The 13,247-nt window shown below is 44.3% G+C and overlaps 1 protein-coding gene across 6 annotated transcripts in view; it reads left to right on the top strand.

Moving 5' to 3' along the window:
- Positions 1–13,247, top strand: part of SH3KBP1 (SH3 domain containing kinase binding protein 1) — a 329,446-nt gene that overhangs the window by 267,703 nt on the left and 48,496 nt on the right. For all 6 annotated transcript variants that reach the window (XM_043459437.1, XM_043459434.1, XM_043459435.1 and 3 more), the window contains 2 exons: positions 8,933–8,984; positions 11,661–11,741. In XM_043459437.1, coding sequence (XP_043315372.1) covers positions 8,933–8,984; positions 11,661–11,741 — 133 coding nt within the window. The remainder of the gene's footprint in view (positions 1–8,932; positions 8,985–11,660; positions 11,742–13,247) is intronic.

Genomic DNA, 13,247 nt, shown 5'->3' with positions numbered 1-13,247 from the left:
AATAGACTTGAACTTGAATCCTGGCCCTGTCACTTAATTGTTCTGTTCAAGATCAACTCATTGACTGTTTCCTCAGCATCTCTGGATTTTGCATCTGTGGATTCAATCAACCTTGGGTCGAAAATACTAGACAATAAATTTCAGGAAGTTCCTAAAAGTAAAGCTTGGATCTCTTGAATTTGCTGTGTAGTGACAATTATATACATGACATTTACAACCATTTATATAGCGTTGACTTTGTATTAGATATTATAAGTAATCTAGAGATGACTTAAAGTATAGGGGAGGATGTGCATAGGTTATATGCAAATACTCTCCCATTTTATATGAGAGACTTGGACATCTGTGGATTTTTGCTTTCTGCAGGGTGTCCTGAAACCAATCTCCCATGAATACTGAGTGACAACTGTGTTCTCATCTATTAAATTGCAGGAATAATCATATCGACCTTGTTAAATTGTTGAGAAGATTAGCCAAAATGACACATATGAATTCCTTAGCACACCGCCTGGTCCTTTGTGAATGCCCTATACATATTAACTATTCCAGTCTTTGTAATTACTATTAGCACAAGTGTGAGAAGACTCCAGCTAAAACTGTGCAACGGTGGTAGAAATCTGACTCCAGTTCATCACATCAGCACAGAATTAGCTTGGTGTCTTGGTGAGCTTCCCTGGGGATCCCAATGCATCTAAGAACTTTGATGAATAGCCTTTAAAAAGAAATCTACTGCCTTATGTATGTGTAGAGACAAGCGAGTACAGGATGGCATAATCTTCATGTCCTTTGCATATTTGGTGGGCATCTGCTGCCTGGCAGTGATATTTTATGTTTATTCATTCATCTTCTTTATATCTATTGGGTTCCTTCTTTGGACAGGCTGCCATACTGGTTGATGGAAGTGAAGAAGACTCACATGGCCATCCTTGTGAGCTTAGAGTTGGGTAGCAGGGGACCACTCTGACTACCTGTTTGAGCCTGATAAAGGGTGTTCACATCCAAAACATTTGGAGGCCTCCATGGTCACCCCTCTCCCTCTGGCTAAAGGATCTTAGCAAGCTCGCCATCCTACCAGACTTTTGCCACCTTCTTGATTCTGGCTGAGGTAGTATGGTTTTGAATGCTGAGGTAAAATCTGGATAATTATTTTAACAAATGGACAAAGCCTGTGGTTGCCTACCTTGTAGCACCCTGCCTTCTAGTCCCCAGTCATATTTTATGGGGCAATAAATTCGCTCAAGTGAGAGTCCATGGCATACTTTTCTAGAAGCGCTGCCCTCTTACATAAAGTATTGCAGGAGGACTCCTGGTGAGAGAGTGAAGTTGTCAGTGATGAGTGGACTTGTCTTGGCTTGCTCACTGAGGCATGCATGCTCTTGGGGGCCCATGGGCATCTTCCCCACCCCAGACAGGCAGCCACCGTCCCTCTGATAGGTCTTTTACCTTTGTTCCTAAGAAGCAGAAAACTCAATTTTAGGGAAACAATAGTTGTATCTGTCAGACAAAGTAATACCTACAGCTGAGAAATGATTGTATAATGTGACATTTAGCTTTTAGAAGATTCAAAGTATTACATCCTTTTCATCCCCTCTGACCTGTAAAACCCACCAACCAGCTTTGCACTGGTTGTTACACCAGCCTTTTTTACTGCACCCAGAGTGTTGGTGAGTTGGTGACAGCGTGACTGGAGACAGGGCTGTCGTGTGCAGAGTTGACTGTGTAAAGATGATTAGAATCATTAACACGAATGCACGATGTGAATGACAGAGCCTGCAACATGATTCTGCCATCAGATTCAGCAGATGTCATCTTGTCTTGCCAGTGGCTGGGGTTGCAGTCACTCACCCAGAAAAGAGGACGATGTGCGATGATTAGGGTAGACAGCAGCACACAGCATTTATTCAACGGCAGACCTCTTGAATCAGTAGGCATCAGCAAAGCCTTCTGACAAGGCTGGCATATTTTCTTCTGGGGTGTGGATTCAGGTGGTTACTCCCGGGCCTTTTGGAACTCCTGGAGGTCTTTCTTTCAGAGGGTTCTCTCGCACCAGGCTTGCAAAGACTCTGGGGCTTTTCCCTAAGACATTTCCGAGAGCACCGGTCAATCTCTGGGTGCAGATTTTAGAGCAATTATATAAGCCGTTTATAAGAGAACCTAGATTCAGTGGCTGCCTGTTTATTTTGAGCCTCAACAGGAAAACTGAATATTAGAATGGAAAGATTAAAAATTCTGAGAGCTCTGATGAAGGCTCGTGCATGCTCTGTTGTCAGGACTGAGGGAAAGCAGGGAACTTAGACTCTCTGAACTGCAGAAACATCTTCATCATTAAAAATAACAATAATAATAATAATAATAATAAGGATAGAACAGGTATCCTGAAAGGTAATGTTTCTGAAAGATAGTGTTTTAAGAAAGTCTCAGGATCCAGTTCTTTTAAGAGAAAGTGTTCTGATCACCAGACGATGGTACTGTGCTTGCCTGCATGGATTCGGGGGCTCATGAGCTTGTGCCATGTCAAGAATCAGGACATTGTTGAGAGGCCCTGAGGCATTGCCCTAGTGGAGGGTCTGCCTCTTGGCCTCAGGGACACAGAACTCTCCCTTAAAGAGTTTGAAGGGTACCTGTGACTGTGACACAAACTCACATTGGCAAACTCACAGAGACTTACTCGGGGAGCAGACTGGCAGCTTACTAATCATGACAAGAACTGAAATATCAGCCCATCTGGAGCACATGGGTCTGCCTGCCCTGGGCATTTGCTCCCTGTTGGGCCTGATTTCTTAAAATCCAGATTCTATAGGAAACCACATTTGTTTGGTACTTTCCAGGAGAGTACGGAATGAAAAGAAGAGGAGCTAGTTACTTTCACAAAGGGTCTTATAGTTGTAGCTTGAGGTCCCTCAGGCACCAGGGGGCAGGGTGAGCCAAGGGAACTGGATATTAAGTTCAGCAAAGCCCAGATAATGCTGGTGAGAGCCCCACACCTGTGGCCCCAGCAGCTCTCCATTTTTCTCTGTTTTCATGGCTGATTGGACACTTCCCATCCATTATCCATCTTTGGACATACAGTGGTACAATCAAGTGGGTTTCCCACATTCTCCATTACAATTGAGTGCCAACTTTAAGATGGTTCAGTGGGAGTTTTGTAGGTTTCAAAGTTCTATAGGAAAGGATCTCTCTTGCTTGATTCCCGTGATGGCTCATACTCTCTAGGTGACTTTTGTGGTTTAACTTGGACCACATTCTCTTTACCAAGTTCTCAGGAGGCCCCTTACCTTAGCACCCGTCATCTGATAATCCAGTTTACAACACTATCCTCGGCCAGAATTTTCTTTATTCCTAGTCATGAGCTCCATCCTTTTGAGAACCACTATCCTTTCTAATTTCTGAAGTTGCCCAATGAATTCTTTCCTTCTTTTTAGTCTTCCAAAAAGAAATATGTGCTTATTAATAAGCAGCATGATGAATAAAACTTGCCTTTGAGATTATTTGCCTGTACATTTGATTTTCTGGGTAATTTTACCTGCAGAGATGGGGATCATTGAGGTGTTGATGTTGCCCCAGTGATAATGATTGCCTAATGACAGAACCCCAACTGAGTTTCTCTCACATGGCCTGGGTGGCACCCTTCTTCCTTTTTTGTTGGTACTTACAGCTTTTGTTCTCCCAGATGAGCAGCTCATTCAGTATACTCTTGCCTGAAGTGATTCTTTATCATCATGCCATCTGAACTATAATCTCTTTGAAGGCAGACCCTGTGTCCCAAGCTTCACCTTCATAGGGTCTAACAGTATGTGTCTTAGTCAGTTCAGGCTGCTATAACAGATAACATAGAATAGGTGGTTTATAAACAACAGAAATTCCTTTCTCACAGTTCTGGAGGCTAGGAAGTTTAAGATTTGGCATCTGCTTAGGGCCCCCTTCCTGGTTGATAGATAACTGTCTTCTTGCTGTGTCCTCGTGTGGTGAAAGGGGTGAGAGAGCTTACTGGGGTCTACTTTTTAAGGGCACTAATCTCATTCATGAGCGCTCCACCCTCATGACCAATCTCTTCCCAAAGGCCACATCCCCAAATGCCACCACCCTGGGGGTTAGGTTTCAACAGAAGAATTTTGTGTTCATTCAGTGGGCAAATATTCAGTCCTTAGGAGCATGGTTAATATACATTTGGCACTAAGGAATGCCTTGTCATTTGGTCACTTGGTGACAAGCTGTACCTTCCCTTCCTTCTGCCCCATCCTCCTCCTAGCTACTGTCTGTGATAGTATGAGAGGAGGAAGAGTAGAGGGTAGGCAGGGAAAGCCAGGTTCCTTGTCAGATTTCTCTTTTCTATACAAAGCAGGGTCCAGATCCATCATGCAGTTATGAGGTCTGGCCATGGAATCAAGGCGTCACTTTCAAGGTGAGATAGATAGAGTGAGGAGGCAAGCCAAGGGGTTGAATTGAGAGCACCTTAAGGAGAAACCAAACACCAAAGCCTGGGTGACTATCCAGCAGACCAACAATCTGGATGGGCCCAGCCAAGAGGGAAACTGTGAATATAGGCCACCGGCCCAGAGGCCAAGAAGAGGAAACTCGAGAGAGACCCTCCCGAGAGCAGGTTTTGTGGTAGCTCTCGGGGATCTCCTGTGGGGGGGAACTCTGTAGGATACAGAGGGGCACTCTTCAAAAGTGTTGCCAATCCACCACAGACAGGAGAGAAAAGGGCAGAGTGGAAGCTTCTATGTGTTTCTGGAGCCATGAGGGGTACCCTGATCAGGAGCTGTGTATTTGTGTCCCCTGTCCAGCCTTACATGCAGACACCTCCAGAAAACTTAGCCAGGGGCCTGGAGGAGGGCCTCCTTCAGTCTCAAAGTCAAGCTGAAATTGGCTTCCACGACCTTACCATCTCCCCCTGACAAAGGCCCCTGAAGGGCACCCAGCCATCAGGAGTCCACTCCTCTGGTTGCTTTCAGCAAGTCATGTGTCTGGGGCCAGAACTCTGAAGACAAACTGGCTTGTGAAACATAGTGACAAATCACAGTTCTTGCCCGGGAGAATGGTTGGGACTGGCCAGACTTGCCATGCAAAGGCAGAATCAATGATGAAATCCTTCAGCAGGAAGCAAAACTTGCCTTCCTGCTCTCTTCACTCTAGAACACCCAAATCTGTTTCCTTCCAGGTCATAATAGGAAGAAATGAAATCTGGTTCATATATCCTTTGTAGGATGGTGTTTGCTTCTGTGTCCAAGCCACAGATCTCCACACAGGGAGGCACACACACACATGGGCCTGTATGCCCTGCACATATGAAGACCAGGGAAGGCATTCTTCTCTCCCGGAAATTAGAAGATGTTGGCTCATTGATTTTCTGAGGAATATTTTCATGTTGGTGTTTTTTTTTTTTTAATGAATTGCCACAGTCTTGACAATGAGAGATGTATTTTAGCTCCTGTTAACATGGCCCCTCTGGGCCTGAGTTTCCTCAGCTTAAAGGAGACCTTCACATCACTCAGAGCTCTGACATCCTTTGTTCTTAGCACCAACCTGCCAGTTGAGCAGGATGGCACCACCTGGGCTTGGAGCTGGAGTGTTTTATTTTCACTATGGAGGGAGGAGAATAAATAGAACAAGTGCCTGTAAAAAACTCATGACTTAAAATACTTGACTGAGTTGAAAGGCTGTTTCTGTCTGTGCACCTACAGGAGCTAGTTAATGCTGGTAAACTCAATAGAGAAAGCATTGACCTACTGCTTATCCTGGAAAATCAATTATGTGATGTGCTTGCATCTTTTTATTTGAGAATCATGAACTCTTGTGATGAATTTTCTACTACCACCAATTTACTCACTCTGCCTTCTCAGTTCTCACTGCCCTGTCTTCCTGTGGCATTCAAAGAAAACATCATTGTCAGCTCACATGAATACTTTATTCATTGTTGTGGGGGGCAATCTAGAGCTACAGGGAACCCTGGTTTTGTTTAGAATTAGCTTCAAAGACATCTCTTTTGAAAAAATGTGGCATCATTTCTCATGTAAGGAGGCAGGAAGGCTAAGTTTGATGGAATCAGGGAGTGAAGTCAATCAAAGGGGAAAAAAAACAGGACAACTTGTAAACCTCCTCTGCTACTAAGCAAAGCAGGCACCTGGCCAGCATCAGTCAGGCTTGGTGGATACAAGACAGACAGCTCACAAACTGCTCCTTCCTTCCAAACTGCCCCACCTGCCTCCACAGCTGCCAGGGTTCCTGATACCACCTTACACCCCTGTCTCCTTCCTCTGCCCTCTGAGCAGGCACTTGGCATGACTGCTCTCCACACACTGTCAGGGAGCACAGTACTTCCTGTCCCCTCTCTTGGTGTTCCTCTGCCCCAGCCTGTCACATTTCATGTGTCTGGTCCATGCCAAATCTGACACAACACTAAGGGTTTCTTTTTCATTTGCACAGTAATCTTGGAAAATATGATGACTTATAATTGTCTTTTTTTATCTGAGGCCCTGTGGTTTGAGGCCAGGTCGCTGGGGGAACGGCCTCAGCAAGAGGAGGCTCATGCGAAATTGGTTAGAAAAATGTTCCAACAACTGAGAGTGAGGAAGCCGTTCAGGGGGTGGGCATGGTTGGGGCTGGGCTGGGAAGAATTGGGCCAGAGGGTGTTGGCAGTTTCGTGCATAAGAAATGGCTCTGATCTGGAGGTAAAGGAAGGTTAATTGGCAGGATTTCAACGATAAAGTTCATTCGGTAAACGCATATCTGTCCCCAGTCTAATTTCTACAAAGACAGAGAAGAGAAGGAGCGGAAAGGAGCCAGGGTAGAGAACTGGAGGGGGCTGACAACAGGGGAGAGAGAGAGCAGTAAGCCCTGGGAATGGAACACATTGGACTGGTGGAGGGCCTGCCCCCATGCGGAGGGGACCTTGCAGCATCCTTCTTTCTTTATTTTTATAATGAAGTTTGGATGCACGTAGACAGTACAGAAAAATATTAAGGAAGCACACATATGCACTCATAATCCTACAAGAGACCAGCATTATAGATTTCTGTCTTTCCAGTCTTTTTCACATTCTGAATGCATTGTAACAGAGTTGAGCTCATACTCTAGCTGCAATTTGATACCCTTTTTACCCTCCTTAATGTTAACATACCCCAGTTCCTTGTGCTTTTGTAGACTCTGTGTGGTTTATGGCCGCGAGACGGTTTGTCTGTGGATGCCCTCTGGCAGCATGGCCACTGCACAGGGATTAAGAGCATGCCTACAGGGCAGATAGCCCTGGCCTGGACTCTTGGCCCCCTGTCCCATTTACAAGCCTGGTGACTTTGGGAAATGACTTCATCTCTTGCAGCCTCAATTATATCAGCTGAAAAATGGGCATGATAATATCACTCCTTACAGAGTTGTCATGAGGCTTGGATGAGATGGTGCCTACTGATTCTCTCCATTTGTGAAACCACCTCCTCCTAAGAGGGAAGTAATAATATTATCTCCATTTTACAGATGAGAGCTTTCATCTAGGTGAGGTCACTTGCCCAGGGTCCACGGGTAAAAATGGAAAGAGCCAAGCTGTGTAATGATGGCCACATTTGGAAGCCCCGCCTCTTGCCCACCATGTTATACTCTTACTTGGGGTCACTTGGCCAAATCACCTCACTCATAGAGCAGAGCTGAAATTTCATATCCAGAGCCTGCATGCTGTGATGCTCCCTAAGATAGTTCTTTGTGGGTCTCATATTCTGTAGGTTTTACTGAAAGCCATCTCTTCCTGTGCCCTGGTACTGCATCAGGAACTGGGAGGCACAGGTGGGTTGGGCTGAGGATGGTTGGGCTGGTCACAGCAGTACTTTTTCAGCATGCAGAAGAGTCTGCGGACCTTTTTTTTAAAATCACAAGTATTTGATAGCCAGAGAGGGTCAGAAGAAGTATCAGCAGCAACACGGATCATATGCTCAAACCTTCCCCAAGTCCATCTTTCCTTAATGATGTTTTTTCAAAAACTATTCATTTACTTCTTTATTTGGCTGGTCCGGGTCTTGGTTGTGGCATGCAGAATCATTTTAGTTGTCACATGTGGGATCTAGTTCCCTGACCAGAGAGCAAACCCAGGCCCCCTGCATTAGGAGCACAGAGTCTTAGCCACTGGACCACCAGGGGAGTCTCCCTTAATGACGTTGATAATGAGATGGTTCTCTCCTTGCCTTTGGCTCCCTTCTCCCCTGTTCAAGAATGGCGTCCAAGAATTCTGCCCTGGCTGGACTCTCAGCCCCAGGACATTTGCCAAGTCCAGCCCGACTGCCTCCCTCCTACAGCCAGTCCTGGGTGAGCCAGGAGATGCCATTGATTGCATTGCTGCTCATCCCCCTCTAGAATGATAGGGCGTGAGAGAAAAAGAAATAGCAGCTGATAGGCAAAGAAACTCCATTCCAGTGTCCAGGGCATAACTGGTCTGTGGGGGACCTTTGCAGCCTTGAGGTGAAAAGGGGCAAAAGGCATAGAACCCTGCCCAGACGCAGGGGCCCCTCAGCCTGTGTTTTGTTGCAGGTCCCACAGCCAGAGCCCATCTAATTTAGAGCCATTCCCAGTGACTCTTTCTGAATCGCTTGGTTATTCAGCAGATTAAATCTTAATTGCAAATGCGGTTTCAGCGTAGGAGTACCATTGTGCTTGCTGATTTCAGGCCATTTTTGCTGAGCCGTGCTTTTCCAGAAGGCTGTTACAAATTTAGAAAGGGGGAAATGGTATTTCATTTGTCCATCAGAGCTTTGTTTTGCAGACTGGATTTATTTTAGTGTTTGTTTAAAGGTGCCAAAACCTGACATCCCTGGAGAGAAAATTGCTCAATTTTTTGGAGAGCTTCTCTGGACTGTCCAAGCTACATCTAGAAAACACTGTCTGTGGTCCTTATGTGAGAGGCCGGGCTTGCCAACAATCTCATGTGGTATCATTTTCATTAATTTTTCAGAGACCCAAGAAGCCACCTCCTCCCTCGGCTCCCGTGATCAAGCAAGGGGCAGGTAATGTACCTCTCGCTTCTGTCAACACACTATCTTTCTGTTTCTGTATGTTTACAGCATCCTGGGTAGAGATCAAGAGCTTTAGATTCAAAGGCCACAGATGACCAAGTTGGAAAGTAATGATTTGGTCTGGACAGGCAGGTTTTAAATACACTCCTGTTTTTCCTAAACAAGCAAATGTATCATTAAAATGTATCCCCAATACAGCAACAACAGTGACAGAATCTAGCTTTCAGAGAGAATGACTGGAAAGACTTTGTTTTGGAATCAACCAGCTTTGTTTGCTTTTTTTAAAAAAATTAAAATAAACCACTTTTGTGGCCAGAAGAACTGGTTGTGTGCTTTGCCCGTGTCTGCCCGTTGAGGGTCAGCCTGGGAAGAACTGCTTCCCATGGGTCATGGCGTCTCTGTGCATGGATGGCAGTGCTGAATTTTCAGTTTCTGTCCTGTGTGGTTAACCAAAATTTGTACTTAACTTCACTTGCCCCCAACAACAAAAAAGTGTTTTTTTCTAGCAATACTTTCCCTCATGACTCTTTTCTCATCTGGAAAAGAGTCCAATTAATTCACTCCTTCTGCGTGGTTCGTATGTTAAGGTTGAATAATATAGGAAGACTTGACGTTGTTCAACACTTGGTAACTCATTGTACACTGACATCTCATACATAAAGATGAGCATTCCTAGTTCCCAGAAGAACTCCTCTTTAACATGGTTAGAAACACAGTTTAGGGAGAAATTCCTCCATGAATAGCTAGTTAAGTGGTATTTAAAAAAATTAACTCAAACTGAAGAAGAGCAGGGGTGTTTTTAATTCTACAGTTACAATAGTTCTAACATAGCATTTAAAGTATGAATACATTTCCCGATTGGTTTATTCAACCCATTTGTTAGGAGTGATTTTTTTCTTCTGGCCCATCCTGTTGGGGGTAAAAATCAGCTTGACCTCACATTCCTTTCCCATTCCCTTTGGCATAGTTGAGAATTATAGAGATTAAGCCCCCAAATGGGATGTTAATTACATCTCCTGCTCAGCCCCCATCCTTGTTTGTGTTGAGCAGTTTAATTTTGCCACCTAGTGGTTCTGGCTGAATAAATATTTTATTTTGCTGAGATGAAAGCAGGCTCTTGATTGGCTATTTTCTGAAGACCCTTTTCCCTAGACACCTGAGTGACAGGTTATGGAGACCAAGGAGGTGAGTTGAGTGGTCCCAGGCTCAGGTGGCCTGGAATGTCATTAGGGTTGGATTCTGCATGGCAAGAGGACTGTCCATTCCTCCTGTGTCTCTCAGAATGGTACTGAACTTCATCAGCCTTAGGAGACCAGATTGTAGCATGGTAGGCAAATTCTTATCCTTTTAAAACAGTTCTACCAAAGGTTGTACTGGATCTCTAGGGATAAAGCATGATTGGCATTTAATCTTCCTAGATGACTACTACTGGTTTTTTTTTTTTTTATCCTCCTGCATAATCTTGGATGCTGCTTTGTGACAGGGACATAGATATTCCTCTTTTCCTTTTCATCAAATTTCCTTGTGTTTGGTTATTTGACTATAAAAATCACATACAGAACTGATAGAAATCAGATCCAGTGTTTAATTTGTAGTGAGTCATTAAAGAGATTAGGTAAAGTGTGTGTTTAGGGGACTCATTAAGTTCTTTTGGCTTCTTGTGCCATGTGATTGAGATTTTGGTACCAAGCACCCATCTATAGGGTTGGTCATATAAGGGATTTGTCACTCACTCAAACAAGTCCATAAATCAGAGGAGTACTTGTGATGGGTTTCATGCTTTAGCTATTTTCCAAGTGTTCTTATGAACCTGAGGACACTGACGATGATGAAGACCCCAGGTGAGGGAGCAGCTACAGTCCATGTGCATGAAGAGGAAGTGTAAATTGTCACATTTGGGAAAATGTGGTACTTGAGGAATTCAGATGCAAAGGACCTAGGGAAAACCACCTATTTTTTCGTTATATCCCACCACTTAAAGGTATGTTCAAGAGGCCCAGACAACAGTTATAAAATAAGTCAGAGGGATGTAATATACAGCCCAAGGAATATAGTCAATATTTTAATAACATTATATGGGGTGTAGTGTAAAAAAATATTAAATCACTATGTTGTACACCTGAAACTATTGGATTGGCCAAAAGATTCATTGAAGTTTTTCCATAAGATGTTACAGGAAAACCCAAATGAACTTTTTGTCCAACCCAATAATATAATATTGTAAGTTAACTAAACTTCAATGGTAACTAGAACATGCATTCTTTTTTCCATTGCTGCATAACAAACCACTCCAAATTAGGTGGCATAAAACAATGATCATCTTATGTCTGGATTTGTTTATTGATTTATACATATTCCCTACCTAGGCCACATGGTCTCCTGTGTCTACTTTGATGCCGAAGGAAGTCAGATTTAAACATCAATAAATAGTAGTGGTGTTCTTGTACATTAAGGGTGTATAGGTAGGCAGAGTTAATGACATATGCCAGAAGTGGCTTCTGCTCTGTTTCTAAGCAGCGTGTGTTTGCCAGATAACACCATCCCTCAGATTAGGGGGCAAAAAAATCTGTTGACTTTGCTGTACCTGATAAATATTTTAAATGCTAGTCCGTCTAATAAATGGATAGGAAAACATTTGCTAATAATTATTATCCTCCCCCTGCCCAGGTACCACTGAAAGAAAACATGAAATTAAAAAGATACCTCCTGAAAGACCGGAAACGCTTCCAAACAGAACAGAAGAGAAAGGTATGAAATCACGTCTTCGTTGGCACTTCCAGAACAGCAGGGGACAGAGCTGTCTGTCACAGGGCTACTCCAGATTATCCACAGAATTTTCTTTTTCTTTGGAATATGGTGATTATGGTTTTGTCTTGATCGCTTTTAAATTTCCTGTGTCTAAGGAAATAGGAGAGAGGGTGATTGTGGTGCTTCTTTGGGCCAGCATTTCTCACCAAATGAAAAACAGCCAGCCTAGTCATTTAACACATTGGAGCTCTTTCATCCCAGTCTTCTTGCAGTTACTGCCTTCCCCACACCAGTAGCAACCCAAAGTCAGGATGCCGAGTGTAAGTCCCCAGAGGGCCCAGATGTACCTGCCACGTTTTCTGGCTACCTTAGTGCCCCAGGTGCTCATTACCTGCTGATGAGTGAGTATGGCTTAGAGAAATTCCCATCCAGACAAATGAAAGCTGTCAGTCATTGCTGGGCTTTTGACTCTGGCTACTGTATTATAGACACATGTCCCTGGTCAGGAATGTTGAGGATGGGGCTGGCATGGCCAAACTGGGAGAAGCAGCCCAGTGCCCACAGCCCCCTTAAGGGGGTCAAAAATGATCATTTTCAGGGAAATACCCTAACCTGCATCACACGGTCAGTTTTATGGCTGGGTTTGACTTCTATAGCCTGAGTGTCCCTCCCAAAGAAATCTGTATGCTGTGGAAGGACTGATTTTATTAGGTGTCTCAAATTTGATTGATCACACATTTTATGGGGAAAGTGTTAGGTTATTAACAGGAGGCAGAGCAAATTCCATTTTAAAAAGCAGTTATTTGTAAGTCACAAGAGAAATGCTGAATTAATGCACACAATTATTTGGAGGTGCTCCTGGGTGGCCTCATGAAGCTTTATTGTAAAATGTAATATTTTATATCAGTGTGCCACAAGTTTTACCAACAGTGCAAGTTCTTAAGAAGTTATACATCTTTCTTTCAGAGTGAAGAGTTAAAACTTGAGATGTAGAAACTCACTGTGAAGGCCAGGTCTGCATCACAGATCAATGAAAATACACATCATCCAAATAGCTCTTTGATAGAAGCATGCATGTTGTGACAGCTAAACACTGCCTCTGTCCTCATAGAGGACATGTGGCTGGTTTTGGGCTTCTCGCCAGGCTCTGTGTTGAGGACACTGCCTGCTCTGTTCCATGCTGACTAGCATATGGCCTTGGCTTACATGTGAACAGCCACCCTAGTTGGCTGGCCAAATGGCCACACACTTCTGCTTCCTTCCCCTCTCATGATGCCTTGCTCTAGGCCGCAGTGGGTCAGGGTGCAGACGCTCTGGTCAAAAGCAACAGGGAAGCTGGTGAACCAGCCTCACCTTGAGACTCGACCTCCCTAGTAGGTGGGCATGAACCCTCTCTCCCATTCGTTCTGTAGGCTGCCGGAGCACCCGTCGCTCCCAGCAGGTAGAATCTCCGCTCCTTTGTATTTTAGCAAAGCCCTTCTTCCTCTGGTCCCTGCGGACCAGGAA

Source organism: Cervus canadensis, chromosome X, assembly GCF_019320065.1.
Source record: "Cervus canadensis isolate Bull #8, Minnesota chromosome X, ASM1932006v1, whole genome shotgun sequence".
Taxonomy (NCBI): domain Eukaryota; kingdom Metazoa; phylum Chordata; class Mammalia; order Artiodactyla; family Cervidae; genus Cervus; species Cervus canadensis.
This window is presented reverse-complemented; position numbering and strand designations above follow the sequence as displayed.